The sequence below is a fragment of the Eubalaena glacialis genome, chromosome 14, assembly GCF_028564815.1.
Source record: "Eubalaena glacialis isolate mEubGla1 chromosome 14, mEubGla1.1.hap2.+ XY, whole genome shotgun sequence".
Classification (NCBI taxonomy): Eukaryota; Metazoa; Chordata; class Mammalia; order Artiodactyla; family Balaenidae; genus Eubalaena; species Eubalaena glacialis.
Genome location: NC_083729.1, coordinates 92529591 through 92542983, shown reverse-complemented (window position 1 = coordinate 92542983; position 13393 = coordinate 92529591). Strand labels below are relative to the sequence as shown.

At 56.6% G+C, this 13393-nt stretch overlaps 1 protein-coding gene across 2 annotated transcripts in view; it reads left to right on the top strand.

The window, feature by feature from the left end:
* The first annotated feature begins 470 nt into the window (after window positions 1-470).
* The window catches only part of UXS1 (UDP-glucuronate decarboxylase 1), a 79625-nt gene continuing 66702 nt past the window's right edge, over window positions 471-13393 (top strand). For both annotated transcript variants that reach the window (XM_061168730.1, XM_061168729.1), the window contains exon 1: window positions 471-643. In XM_061168730.1, the coding sequence (XP_061024713.1) occupies window positions 550-643 (94 nt within the window). In that variant the 5' untranslated portion in view covers window positions 471-549. The remainder of the gene's footprint in view (window positions 644-13393) is intronic.

Here is a 13393-nt window from a genome sequence, read left to right as displayed (position 1 = left end):
ATATGCACTTCTCTCATTAGTGATGCTGAACATCCTTTCATGTGTTTGTTGGCAATCTGTATGTCTTCTTTGGAGAAATGTCTGTTTAGGTCTTCTGCCCATTTTTGGATTGGGTTGTTTTTTTGATATTGAGCTGCATGTAAACTCCTCATTTTTAAAAGAAAGATGTTCCAGCCGATCAGAAGGAAAAAGGCACGGGGTCTGGACTTCAGCGGTGTTTAGGTAAAGAAGCCGAGAGAACAGTCGGCTTTCAGAGGGAGGCGGTCAAGAACTCCAAACACCTGCCCATCCCCGAGTCCGCCCCGAGCGCTCGGAGAGGGGTCGGAAGCACACCGCCCACGGCGGCCCACGACTAGCGCTTGGGACCGCGCACGCGCACGCGCCGCCCGCCGGGGCCGCCGCACTGCGCCTGCGGGGCGTGGCGGGGCGTGGCGGGCGTGGCGCATGCGCGCGGGCCCCGCCGGCAGGAAGCGGGCGCGGGGCGGGGCCTTCGGGCAGCCCCCGCCTCAGCCGCTCAAGGAGCCCTGCGGCCGCAGCGCGCGGCCCGGGATGCTGAGCCAGGCGCTCCTGCGCCTCGCGTCCGCCGTCAGCCGCAGGAGGATGAAGCTACTGCTGGGCATCGCGCTGCTCGCCTACGTGGCCTGTGAGTGCGCCGGCTATTCCTTCCCGCCCGAGGCCTACTCTCTCCCTCCCTCCCTCCCGCTCCGCGCGCGCGGCTGCCGTCCGGACAGGAGGCGCGGACCCTCGGCCCGGCTGCCCCGCCGCACGCGGGGATGCGGGCAGCGGTTCCCGAGCGTGCCGCGTCGCCGGGCTGGACTAGGGGGTGCGAATGCTGTCGCCTGGCAGAGCCCCCGCGCCGGCTGCCTGCTCTTAGGAAAATTACTCCGCGTTTGGCTGCCGGGGAGCCCAGTGTCTCCGGACCCCGCCGGCCCGCGGCCGAGCCCAGGGGTCCGACGCCCGGGAGTCCCCGCGCCCGGGGTCTTGGCGCCCAGCTTTCTGGACGCCCGGGGGTGCTCCCGCCGAGGTGTCCGCGCCCGGGGTCCTGGCGCCTAGGTGTTCGGATGCGCAGGGGTCTCTGCGCCCAGGACCGGAGGGTGCGGGTGCCGGTCGGCCCAGCACGGAGGCGCAGCACTGGGGATCCCGGCGCCGCTCCTGTTTGTGTGGTTCTCCCGTCATCACTCACCGCGGCTGCCGGACCTAGGGCAGGAGGGGCACTTTGCAGGCAGAGGGTAGACCCTGTGGTTTCTTAGAGGCAGAAGCTGTCCCTTTAAAAAAAAAAAACTATTCGATGGGAATGTATTTTCATTGCTGCTATTAATACTTCCCCAAGTACCAGAATTGGACCAAGTGAGCTCGTTTGAATCCTAGCCACGAGAGTGATACACGCTGAAACGAAACACCTGCTCACTGGTTGAGTTACCAAGATCTGACTCCCGAGGTGAGGGGGGCTCGGCAAAGTGATTTCAGTTGAGCTCTAGGAAGATGCGGGTGATTGAGACCCAGCCTGTCTGCTGCAGCCCAGCTGGGGGCAGTTAGTTGGGAGTAGTCTTCAAGGGAGGAAGAACTAGTCTGAAGCTGTGCCAGTCTTGAGTGAGACAGCCGAGAACCCAGGGGAAAGACCGCTTAAAGTTGTATAACTGTCGTTAGGACAATAATTACCATATCTAAATTGGCTGCGAGCTTCCCCATAGGTGCGTGAGCCTGTTTCATTGTCTCCTGTAACTATCTAAGCAATCCTAGGGAATAGGTACTATCGTTATTCCCATTCTAGAGGTGAGTCTCTTAAGGCCAAGAGAAATCAGGCAGATTTACTGATGACCACACAGATGATAAGCTATGGAGACCAAGACCTGAGCCCGGCAAGGCGGGAGAGCTGGGGCTGGAACCCAGGTCTGCAGCAAGCTCCATGTCGATTTTGGGGCTTCTGAAGGTAGGGGGTTGTGGGATGTCGTTCACTGTTCTGTAGACCAGGAGATCCTACTGAGCCCTCACCTTTGTCTGTGCAGCCCTTACTGCTGCGTGTCCCTCTGCTTAGTCCCTGGGGACCCCAAGGAGCGCAAAACACCTGGGCAGTGTTTCTCAAACTGCTCTGTGTCAGAGTCACCTGGAGTGTTTTCAGAACCCAGGTTGCCGCCTCTCCCCTCAAGTTTCTGATTCAGTAGGTCTGGGGTGTGGCCCAGCCGTTTGCATTTCTAATAGCTTCACCTCAGATGCTGTTGGTGTGGTCTGGGGACCTCACTTTAGAACCTGTGGCCTAAGCAGGTGAGTTGAGTTGGCTATGAATTAGATGTTCACCCAAATGAGGGTTAAATTACGATCAGGTAGGAAGGAAGGGAGGGAATGCACAGGGGCTTGTGCTGGGAAGTGAAGTGTGTGTAGGAGTGACTAGGCAGGCGGAGGAGGGGTGGGTTCCGAAGGAGCAGCATGTGCAGAGGTCCTGTGGCAGCCAAGAGCAGGGCGTGTCCTCAGAATGTGGAGAACTGCGGTGTGGCTGGAGTATGGACACGAAGTAGCGACGAGGCTGCCCTGGTAGGCGGGCTGGAGCAGGCAGGCCTGGCGGAGGCCTCGTGCCAGCTCCCGACGCGGGTGAATTTAGCTGTGAGGTTTTAGACTAGGGTGGAGGCAGTGCTGGTAACAAACAGGGATGGTAAGTCCCGGACACTTAGCAGGGAAAAGCATGACATTGTGGCTCCCGACTGACGGCATCCGAGAACATTGAAGGTGTCCGTGAGCCATGATGCCTGTGACGTCTAGTCTCTGCTCTCCTTGTTAATAATCTTTCCCTTTTGTTTGAGAAAACGCCCCTGCTCCCAGATGACACACAGCCCCTTCTGGAAATGCTCTTGTGCCCGTGCGGGCCCAGCGTCCTTGCTGGCACATAATTCTTCAGTCCAGGCCCAGGGGCTGAGCATGGGCCAGCTTGCACTGCACTGAGGTTCTTCTCCATGCATGTGTTTTCTTCTCGGTAACGGGGATTTCCGCCCTTGTAGCACTTAGATCAGTGCTGTTAGCTCCTTGGAAGAGCTCAGAGGTCTGAAAGTCATGCCAACCTGCTAGGTAGATCCCTAGGCAGAGACTCAGCTGGAATTACTTTTGGTGTTTTTGACAGGGCTAGAGTTAAAGTCAAATAGCCTTTGCCGGGTTTGTTGGTGTCCCCAGGCACTGTTTTCCTCTCCCCGGAGGCAAGCACTTCATTTCTTTGAGCTGATGATTTTGGTGTTTGTCCTTGCGCGGTAGAATTCTAGATACTACCTAGTGGCTCTCTTCTTTAGAAGACGATTGTTTATTCTCCTTGCTTTTCCCCCACCAACCCACGCAGATGCGGTGTGGTTTTAAGGAGCTCAGCACTTAGCGTTTATGCGCATGACTAAATGTTGTTCACCTGAGCCCTGTGAACGTCACCTTTTCTTTTTCCCGGAGCTAATGACTCCACTCTCCAGGCCCTATACTTGTTGGACTGCAAGCTTTGTCGCTCATGTCTTTCTCCCCCAAGACGCTGAGCAGCCTCCCGAGCTCCCTGAGGAGGGGCCTTCGGACCTCGTGCCCCTGGCCTCAGCCCCTCAGCCCCGTTGGCCTGGAGATCCTGTCCCCTGACTGCCACCGCCTCATTTCAGCTGGAGGTCATGGGAGGAGCATTGGGAGGCGTTGGCCATGTCTTCTCTGTCTTCACATTTACGTGACAGGTGGGTGGTGAGGCTCCATCCCTTCTGGGTCCTGGTGCCGAGGCTCAAGCCAGCTCCCGTCTCTCTGTGACTTGGTTTTTCTGGGAGATCCCAGGCCCTGCCCTTCTCCTGCCCCTGGCGCCATCCTCCACGGCACACCTTGGCTCGCCCCGTCCGCACTCGGGTGTGCCCCGAGTGTGCATTTGTGGACATGCGGTTGATAACTGGCCTCCTTCAGGACCACCGTGCTCGGCATGTCGAGCCCCCTCCCAGAGTGAGGCCTCCGTGCCGCAGGGGGGTCAGAGGCACCTGTGTGCCCACCCACCCGCCGAGGGGTGCGCACCGGCTGGTGACGTGTGCCCACGTGCCGGGTGCTTCCAAGCCTGGCCGCCCAGGAGCCTCGCTCTGCGGTTCTGGGAACCTTCCGAACTGTCCTTTGGAGCGTTACCCCGCGGTGTGGGGTGGCCTGGTCTAGTCCTCTTCCTTTCGTCTCTTCTGTCATTTTAGCCTTTTCCCTACTTTTTGGAAACTTTGTCATCTAACTCTTTTAGTGATTGAGGACATTTATGTTTGCTACCATTTTTTGTTTATGAGCGTTCTCTTTCTCCTTGAATTTAAAAAACCAAAGAGCATGGTCTTTGTGTCAGGGTCTCCTCTGTACAGTGGTCGTTGGCTCACTTTTCTTCCCCTGGAGGCTTCTTTTCTCCTTGGAGGCTTTCCCGGGACGCTGGGCTGTCTGCTCTGTTTGCACGATCGATCCTGGGCGGGTGGGGGGCCCCGGCTGCCCCATGGACCCTCAGCTGCTTCACTGGTTGGTGGAGCGCTCAGCATCCTCTGGGCGGCGGTGCCGGCTCTCCCGGGCATGTGGCAGGGCTGCGGGGCTGAGCCATACCCTGATCGTCCCCCAGCTGACGGGGCCCCGTGCCGCAGACCCTCTGCCCTCCCCTCTGCAGAGATGGGACCGGGGGTTGCGGGGGCTGGAGCCGGTAGGGTGCCCCACGTCTGTGTGCAGCGGGCAGGGCCCTTCTCCAGCCTCCTCCACGCGACCCGCCCCCGGCTCCCCGTTCTCCTGGTTCCTCTGCCCTCTTCCTTCTTCTTCACCTCCCAGAAGCGCTTGTCTCCATCCCCCTGTGCACCTTGGTTTATACCCGAAACGACAGAACAAAGGCGAAGCTTGCTTGCTGACGTTTCAGAGGCACTCCTTCAGCTCTTGAAATCCCGAGTTGTGACAGCAACAGCGCTCACTTAGGTTTGGGTGTGTCCTGGGTTTTGTTGGGAGGACACTGTATTTGTGGTGCTTTCCTCTCCCGTCCCTGTTATTCCACCAAAAAGACGCTAAATCACCCCTGAAAACCACGTGCAAGCATGTTTACATGTGTTAGCTCTGCACGTGTGCTAACAGACACCAAGCTTCTCTGAGCTGGGACTTTGTGCGAGTACTTTTGCCCTTGGTCTGATGAGCCCTCCATAATTGGCAATCGTTAAGTCGCTCAGCAGACAGGTGATGGTGATGCCAGTGGGCTCCTGGGGGAAAGGAGGGGAAAAAAGGGGAAAACAGACGAACTTGTGTAAGTGGTGCTTCCAGATTCCCCTGAGCCCAGCCGTCACTATGCTTGTTACCGCAGGTTCCCAGGGTCCCCCCAGACCCAGGAATAGGAGCCTAGAATCTCCCCCCACCTCCTTGGTGGCCGGGAGGGGCAACCTGGAAATTGTTTTGACCCTCGACATCTACTGTAAGAGTTTCCACACCTAATTTCTGTTGTATTGAAAAAATAACTCAGCAAGCACCCAAATAACGCTCGGCCTACATATGCCAGTTCTTTTTTTCCCCACATTTGCTCATTCTTTTCATTTTTACATATACTTCTTTGTTGAAATATTTGAAAGTTGTAGACATAGTAATACTTCATGTTTAAATACTTCAACATGTGTCTCCTAAGATCTGCATTTTCTATGTAATCTGATCACCATTATCATTGTCTAAAAATTAACAATAAATAGTATCATCTGATATGCAGTCCATATTTGAATTCCCTCCGCCCGCCCCTGTGGTACCATAAATGTCCTTACAGCCTTTTCTGTTTTTTGTTTTTTTTTTTAATCTAGGATCCCGTCAGGGTTTACACATCGCTGTTACGCCTCTAACCCTTGTTTTTTCATGACATTTACCTTTTAAAAACACAGGCTGGTTGTCCTTTAGAAACGTCCAGCCTTCTGGACTTACCTGCTTGTTTCCTCAGGATTAAATTCAGGTAAATATTTTTATGATAACGCTGTTCGATTTGCATTACATCAGGCTTGTCCACTATCAGTGCTGAGTTTGGGGGGGGGGTGGTGCTGGCTGCCGGCCACTTGATTTCCAGGATCCGTTTTCCCAGGACCCAGCCAGGGGTTCCCGGAGACTTACAGGCCAGCGCGCTCCGCATCCATGCCAGTCCTCGCCTGGATCAGTTTTATATTGGGGATCACAAAAACGGCAACTTTCGAATTCTGTAAATCCTCCTCTGTTTATTAACTGGCGTTCTTCTGGACACAGAGACTGAGGCCTGCCTCTCTCCCCCTCCCCCTCCCCCTCCCCCTCCCCCTGTTAGCTTTCTGGGGGCTGCTGTAGTAAATTGCTAGGAACTAGGCGGCTTTAAAACAAGGGAAATTGATTCTCCCACGATTCTGGGGGCTGGAGTCAGAAGTCGAGGTGTCGGCACGGCCGCCGTGGTCCCCTGAAGGCGCCTTCAGGCTGCGGGTGCTTCATTCCCGGTGCTGGTCCCGTGGCCCCTCCCCTGCTGTCTGTCAGGTCCGTCTGTCCCTTATAAGGTCACTGGTCACGGGATCGAGGGCTCAGCTGGATAATCTGAGGTGGTCTTTTGGTCTCAAGATCCTTAATTACATCTGCTAAGACCCTTTTCCCAAGTAAGGTCAGATTCCCAGGTTCTCGGAATTAGGATGTGAACATATTTTGAGGACCACCATCAATTTATACCCCTCTTTTTTTTTTTTTTATGTCACTATGGACTAGAGGTTCTCTCTATCTTTGAGCACTTGCTTGATCTCCAGATGCTCCAGGCTCATCTTGTGTTTTCTGTGCCCCAAACCTGGAATCAGCCATTTCTCCAAGGAGCCCTGCTTCCTTTTCAGTGGAGAGCGTGGATTAGAACTCGGGGTCTGAGCACTCACTGAGGTGTCCTTGCTTCCAGCTCTTGCAGTGGACAGAGCCAGGACAGGTATGAATTTTTTCCAGTTGTGAGTTTATGCCGATGCCCCCAGTTTAAATCATAATGGGGTTCTTTCTCCCTTGCCCACTTCCCATATTGCTATTTCCTCCCTCCCACTATGAAAATCTTGTTTCTGACATCAGGAAAAACTCATTTGCTCTGTACTACCAGCCATACCAGTTTCAGAATCATTGCCTCATTACCAGTACCAAGGACAAGCTTAAGAAAATTCAGAATTTCTCTGTAGTTCTTTTTGTCCTTAGAATCGCTCTTGCTCAGGGTGTACAGTTATTGTGTTCAGAAGCTCCGTGAAACATGTTTGTTTATGCCTGATACAAGTCAGGTTTATTTTTTTTTCTGTTTGTGTTCCGTTTATCTTAGGATTTCTTTTTTCTTTCTGATTGTTAAAGTGTGTAAGCCATTTCCATGGTTCAGAAGTCAAACTGAATAAAAAACTATGTGCAGACGTGTCTTGCTGCAGTCCCTGGCCTCCACCCTCTTCCCACTGTCATTAGTCCATTTTATGCATCTTTGGTTTCTTTTTGCAAATCCAGGCATTAGGCTGTGTGTATACACGCACCTGCTACTCATTGTTACCAGAAGGTAGTGAATCACATAGACCGTCTTGCCCTCTTTTCCTTTCCTGCACAGTATTTCCTGGAAGGCGCTGGTATCGGCGTATAGAGCTCACCTTTGCTCTGTATCTCTCCTCTGTGTGTGCGGCCTGCATTCTCCGTGACCAGGCTCCTGAGCAAGGCATTTTCCTTGTTTCAGATACTCTGCTCTTGGAAGTGCTGCTGCAGTGAGTAAGCTTGTGCGTGTGGTCCCCCGAGCCATGCCCCGGAACAGCTGTCTTCCCCACACCCCCGTCAGAGCTTGTGGACAACTCACCAGGCAGAAGTGGTCTCTCCTGCTTCAGTGTGCGTCCTCTTCATGGGAGTGACGTTAAGCATCTTTTCAAGTGTTAAAGGATGCTAATGTATCTTTTTCCGAGAACTGTTCAGCTTTTGCCCATTTTTCTGTTGAGTTTTTGGTCGTCTTTCCCCTCATTTTTAAGAGCTCTTAACACATCGGGGGTGTTAACTGTCCTTTGTGAGGTAGGCTGCAGCTGTTTTCTCACGCCTCGAGTGGTTCCGAGGAAGATATCTGTGGTCTTGTTCCCCGTTCCTGGCACAGAGCTCCTAAAACCCTTGGGGTTTCCCGAGCCATAGGGGTGTCTTCTGTTGTTCCTAAGATGCCCCTTTTGATCACCCCGAGTTTTTGCCTGGGGGTGACTCAGGGTGGGCCCTAGATTGGCCTGGGATGGGGCAGGTCACTGTCAGCCTCACCCCCCCCCCCACCTCCGGGAAGGGGGTTGGGGGCTGGAGATGGAGCTTTGTAAAAAGTCCTCAACAGTGAGGTCTGACGCGCCCCTCGGTGGGTGAGGAGCTGGGAGGGTGGTGCCCGGAGAGGCCGTGGAGGCTCTGGTCCCTCCGAGACTATCCATTCGTCTGTTCCTGAGCTGCGTCCTTCCTGATAAGCCGGTCGTCGTAAGGAGACTGTCTCTCTGAGTCCTGTGAGCCTTTCTAGCAAATTATCAAACCCAGGGAGGGGGTCGTGGAGCCCTGACCTGCAGCCAGTTGGTTGGTCAGAAGCACAGGCAGCCCCGGGCCTGGTGGGGTGAAGTGCGCTGTCCTGTGGGCCTGAGCCCCTCACCTGCGGGGTCAGCGCTCAGGGCAGGTCGTTAGTGTCCAGGGGGCCGGAGAGCTGGTTGGTGGTGTGGAAACCCCGCACGCTGGGGTCAGCGGTGTTCTGGGAGTGGAAACAGATCTGAGGACGATTTTTCCGTTTCCCCACGTGGTTCTTAAGAACGTGGTCCAGGTGTTTGGAGGGAGGTGAGAGGCCTGGGCTGTGAGGGGTGCGGTGCCTTGGAGGCCTGGGGGTCAGCGGGTTGGGAGGTGCATGGGGTTAGACCCTGGAGCCCAGGGCGGAGGTGACAGGTGCAGGGACTGGGGGCCCTCGGGGCCAGGAGGCAGGGCTGGAGGTCTGACCCGGTGGGAACCCTTCAGCGAGAGGAGCTGCCGTCGGAGGAGAGCCGTGCAGCTGAGGAGCCAGGATGTGATCCACCTGCCCCAGATGTTCAGACTCAGGGCCAAACGCCGCCTGCATTGCCCCCGGGCCTGTGGCTGAGTGTCGCCCGCAGCTGTGCACCCTCCTGGGCTCCTGCCTGCCAGGCGTGGGCTGGCAGGTGTGAGCCTGGTGGGACGGGGGGAGCCCTGGGGGGCACGGGCGGGGTGTCCCGTGGGGCTGGCTTCGGGGGTGCGCCCCACGGAACCCCGCATGCTGGAACTTCCGTGTGTGCGTACACGTCTCCCTTCATCCTCTTCCATTTTCTGCCTTTGTCCGTGTTGTGATGAACATAATACGGTACGTGTAGTACACGTGGGGCACGCGCTCCAGAGTTCTCGATCACCAGAGTGGGCGATGGGAGTGGTTTGGAGACTTGGAATCCGGAGCAGGAGCGGGACGAGGACGAGTCACCTGGGGAGAAGGCAGGAGTGCCTCGTGGGAGGGCGGACACGGAAGCACAGCCACGCGCGTCCTGCGGTGGCCAGAGCCTGACGAGGGGGGTCGGCACGGGGCCGGGGACATGGGCTAGAGGGACTCGCTGGGGGAGGAGCCGCGAGGGTCTGCTGGCCACCTGGGGCGAGGGGGCATCCAGAGCTGTGCCCATCACAGAGGGAGAGGCGGGAGGGCTCTTGACATTGGTTTGGTTTTTATTTTAGTTTAATTTTTATTTTATATTGGAGTACAGTTGATTTACAATATTGTGTTAGTTTCAGGTGTACAGCAAAGTGATTCAGTTATACATATATCCTTTTCAGATTCTTTTCCATTGTAGGTTATTACAAGGTATTGAATATAGTCCCTTGTGCATTACAGTAGGTCCTTGTTGGTTACCTATTTTGTATACAGTAGTGTGTATATGTTCATCCCAAACTCCTAATTTATCCCTCCCTCCCTTCCCCCTTTGGTAACTAAGTTTATTTTGTATGTCTGAGAATCTGTTTGTTTTGTGAAGAAGTTGTTTAACGGTTGTCTTAGAACATGGAGCCTTTGGAGGCCTTGAGCAGGGAGGGGAACAGAGGTGGGCTCTCAGCTTGCAGGGAGATCGGCTGGAGCACTTGTTAAACCCCGATGGCTCCCCACCCCCTGAGTTTCTGATTGGGGAGCCCTGTTGGGGCCTGAGAATCTGCATTTCCGACGGGCTCCTGGGGAAACGCTGTGTAGCTCTGGTCCGAATGAGCCTCTGCCGTCTACCTCGAGGGTCCCGGGGGCCAGGGGCTGGGGGCTGTCCCCTCTCCAGGCTCCTCAAACAGCGGGAGTCCTTGAGATGACAGTTGGGTTTGGAGTCTCTACTGACTGACCGGCTCGGGGATCTCATTGGTCACCCTGCACTTTGCAAGCGTGGTGCTGCCCTACCTGGACGGAGGTAACACTTTGGCTCCCCTGCAGACCTGAGGGAACTTATTTCAGACTTTCTCCCTGCCGGCTGTGGATTGCAGTAATACCAGAGCCTAGAAAGGCCTTCCTCATGTTTCTCAGATTGTCTTCTGCGTAAATACACCTGCATGAAGTTTTAAACGTGTGTCTAGTGTGAACAAGCAGAAATGGATTCTACTAAGTTTCTCATCTCAGTTAATAAGTGACATTTTTACATGTAAAGACTTTCTAAAGGGACCGATGTTATCTACAACGCCCACGGTTTCTTGCGTTTTTAACCACTTTGGGGCAAAAATTTTTCTCATGGAAATGTTGGGGCAGCTTTCTTAGGAAAGTCCCTGGGAAGCAGTGAGTCACTTAAAGGTGTTCTTTGCCGAATTTTGGGACCCGCCAGCTGGGACTCTGGAGGCTGCGGGGTGGGGAGCTGGAGGGCTTGTGCTGGGGCTCGTCCCGGAGGCCATCCTGGAGGAGGTGTCTTGGGAGGGAAGCAGGGCTGGCGCAGGGCCTCCGCGCGTGGCCTGGGAAGGACGCCAGCCGCCAGCCTGCCGGGGGTCCCCAGACCGCCTCATCTGGGCAGCTTCCATTCTGTGTAACGGCTGGCACAAACGCAGGCCCGGCCGGCTGGGCAGGGTTCCGGGCCAGCTCTCCTCAGGTCGGGGGACAGGAGGGCTCCCCGTTCCGTGGCTGTTGCCCTTCGTGTGTGATGCTGCCTGACCCTCAGCACCTGATTGTTTTAGGGAGACCTGGAGGCGGAAAAGCCCTCCTCTGACAGCCCCCTGCCTTATCTGGAGAATTTTAAACAGAATAGTATCTTCTGATGTGAACCCTCTGATCGGTTTAGGATGCGTTTCCTTGTCTGCTTTGAAGGCCTTCAATTGAGCCACCGCGGGGTCTATATCTGTTCCTCGGGGGCCGGAGTTGTCAGGGTTCGTGGGAGGTGAGCAGGGCTCCTCTTTCCTGGGCGCGTTTGATGCTGTGATCACACAAGGCAGGCAGCCTGCGTGGTAGGGATGGCGGCCACTGGGACCTCAGCCACCCTTTCTGCCCAAGCGGGAGGAACTTTGCCCGGATCCTGGGTCGATGGGAGATTAAAGCACCTGTCTGTGCTCTGGTTCTGGTTGTTTCGCTGCGTGACCGACCACTTCAGGGCTTGCTGGCACAGAGCAGCGGCTGTTTCACCACGCTCATGGGTCTGTGGGGTGGGAATTTGAAAAGCAGAGTCTATTCTCTGGTAACGTCTAGCCTGACGGTTGGGACTCACACAGCGGGGCTGGAGGGTCCCCTTCCCGGAGACTCGGCTGGCAAGTCTGCCCCTGAGGACAGCTCGGCCAGCGTGGTTAACCTGTCTGCCCTCGGGCGGTCGTGGTCCTGCCGGGTGGCCCTGGGCTGCAGGATCTGGTGTTTCAGCAACCGAGCCCCACGTGCACGCTGGTTCTGACCGACTGCCCAGACTGCGGGGAGGGCCAGGACCCCTCCTCTGATGGGATGTGTCAGCTGTGGCACCAGGGAGGGTCTCGCTCTCTGAACATCACGCTGACGCTGCAGAGTGCGGCGGACGGGCTGGGCCTGGCCTCTGCTGAGCCCCGTCTCGGGACCCGAGAGGAGCAGGGGCGGCCGGGGGAAGGCACCCGCCCTGCGGCGTCCTGGAACTTTCTCTGCAGACGGTGCGTGGTTCGGATGAGCCCAGGAGCCTGGGCGGTACGGGTTTCCATTGTGAATCCGCCTCTGGATGAAGCGTTTCTTACCTGCGCAGGTGGAGCATCTTCCTCGGTCAGTGGGCTGCGTGGCCCTGAGGATTTCACGAGGTCTCGAGGCTCAGTTTGGGTTTGATCACGTGTCCCACGGGCGTCTGGGGGGAATGAGCTTAGCAGCCGGTTTGGGGACAACAAGGCGCCTGTCTCCGTGGGAGTGGGGACGAGCCCGGGCCCTAGACGGGCCACGCAGGCCTGGGAACGAGGCCCCCGCATGGCCCTGTCACACGGCTGTGGGGTGACCTGACAGGTCACAGGTGCTCCTCTTGGCTCTGGTCTTCAGCTGTGACGTGGGAGTGACAGCGTGACCTTGGGCTTGGAAACGGTGAGCCCGGAAGGCCCCTGGGGTGATTCCAGCGCCACCAAGTCCCTGTGCCACCTCGGCCTTGTCCCGAGACCCAGGCTGGGGCCGCCGGCCTCCTGCTCCAGGCCTCCGTTCCTGCCCCCCCGTTAGACACCTCTCCCCGTCACCGTGGGATGGAGGGGGAGCCGAGAGCGCGCTTGGCCCAGCCGTTATCCCTCCCCCAGCCGCCCCCCAGCTCTTACCCTGTGACAACACCTGTGTCCCCCCCGCCCTGACCTCCCGGCCCATCCTGACGCCCCGTCCTCTGCTTTCAGCTCACTTCTCCCCTGCCCGTCTGCCCCTCACACCCTGCTTCCTCTGGTGCTGAAACCCTGCTGCCTTCACCACTGAGTGATGCTGGTCACCTGCTAACCACGGGCCAGCTACCAAAGGGGAAGCAGTGGTGCCCGCATTCAGTTCATGGGCAGAATCCTCGGGGGAGCTTGTCAGGAACACAGCCCCTGAGGCCCACCCTGACCTGCAGCCTCGTCTTCCCTCCCCAGGGACCTCTGCTGCCCTTCTCCTCCCAGGGCATCCATCTCCTTCTGAGCCCAGAAGGTGGTTCTGCTTCTGAAGATAAAAAGGACTAAGCAAGTGATGTTTGTAAGAAAGGAAGAACATTCCCTGATCTCCGTCTGGCTGGTTTTGGTGCCTGGCCTGCCCGTGCTTGGTGTTTTGAGTGTGAATAAGGAAACTCCTGCTCTTGCAGGGAGACCCACCATAAGCCGCCAATTAAAAAGAGGGGTGCCGTGGTCACCATGGCAGCACAGGGGGCCACAGCATCCCCTGCAGCGGGGGGGGGGGAGGGGCTGTCCCGAAAATGGAGTGCCCAGGCGAGGTGCCCAGAGACCCCTGTAAATGGAGCTGAAGTGGTGAGGAGGTGCCGAGTCCCGTGGGAGCAGGGGCTGCAAGGAGGTCCGCTGGTGAGGAGAGGGGAGGGGGTCA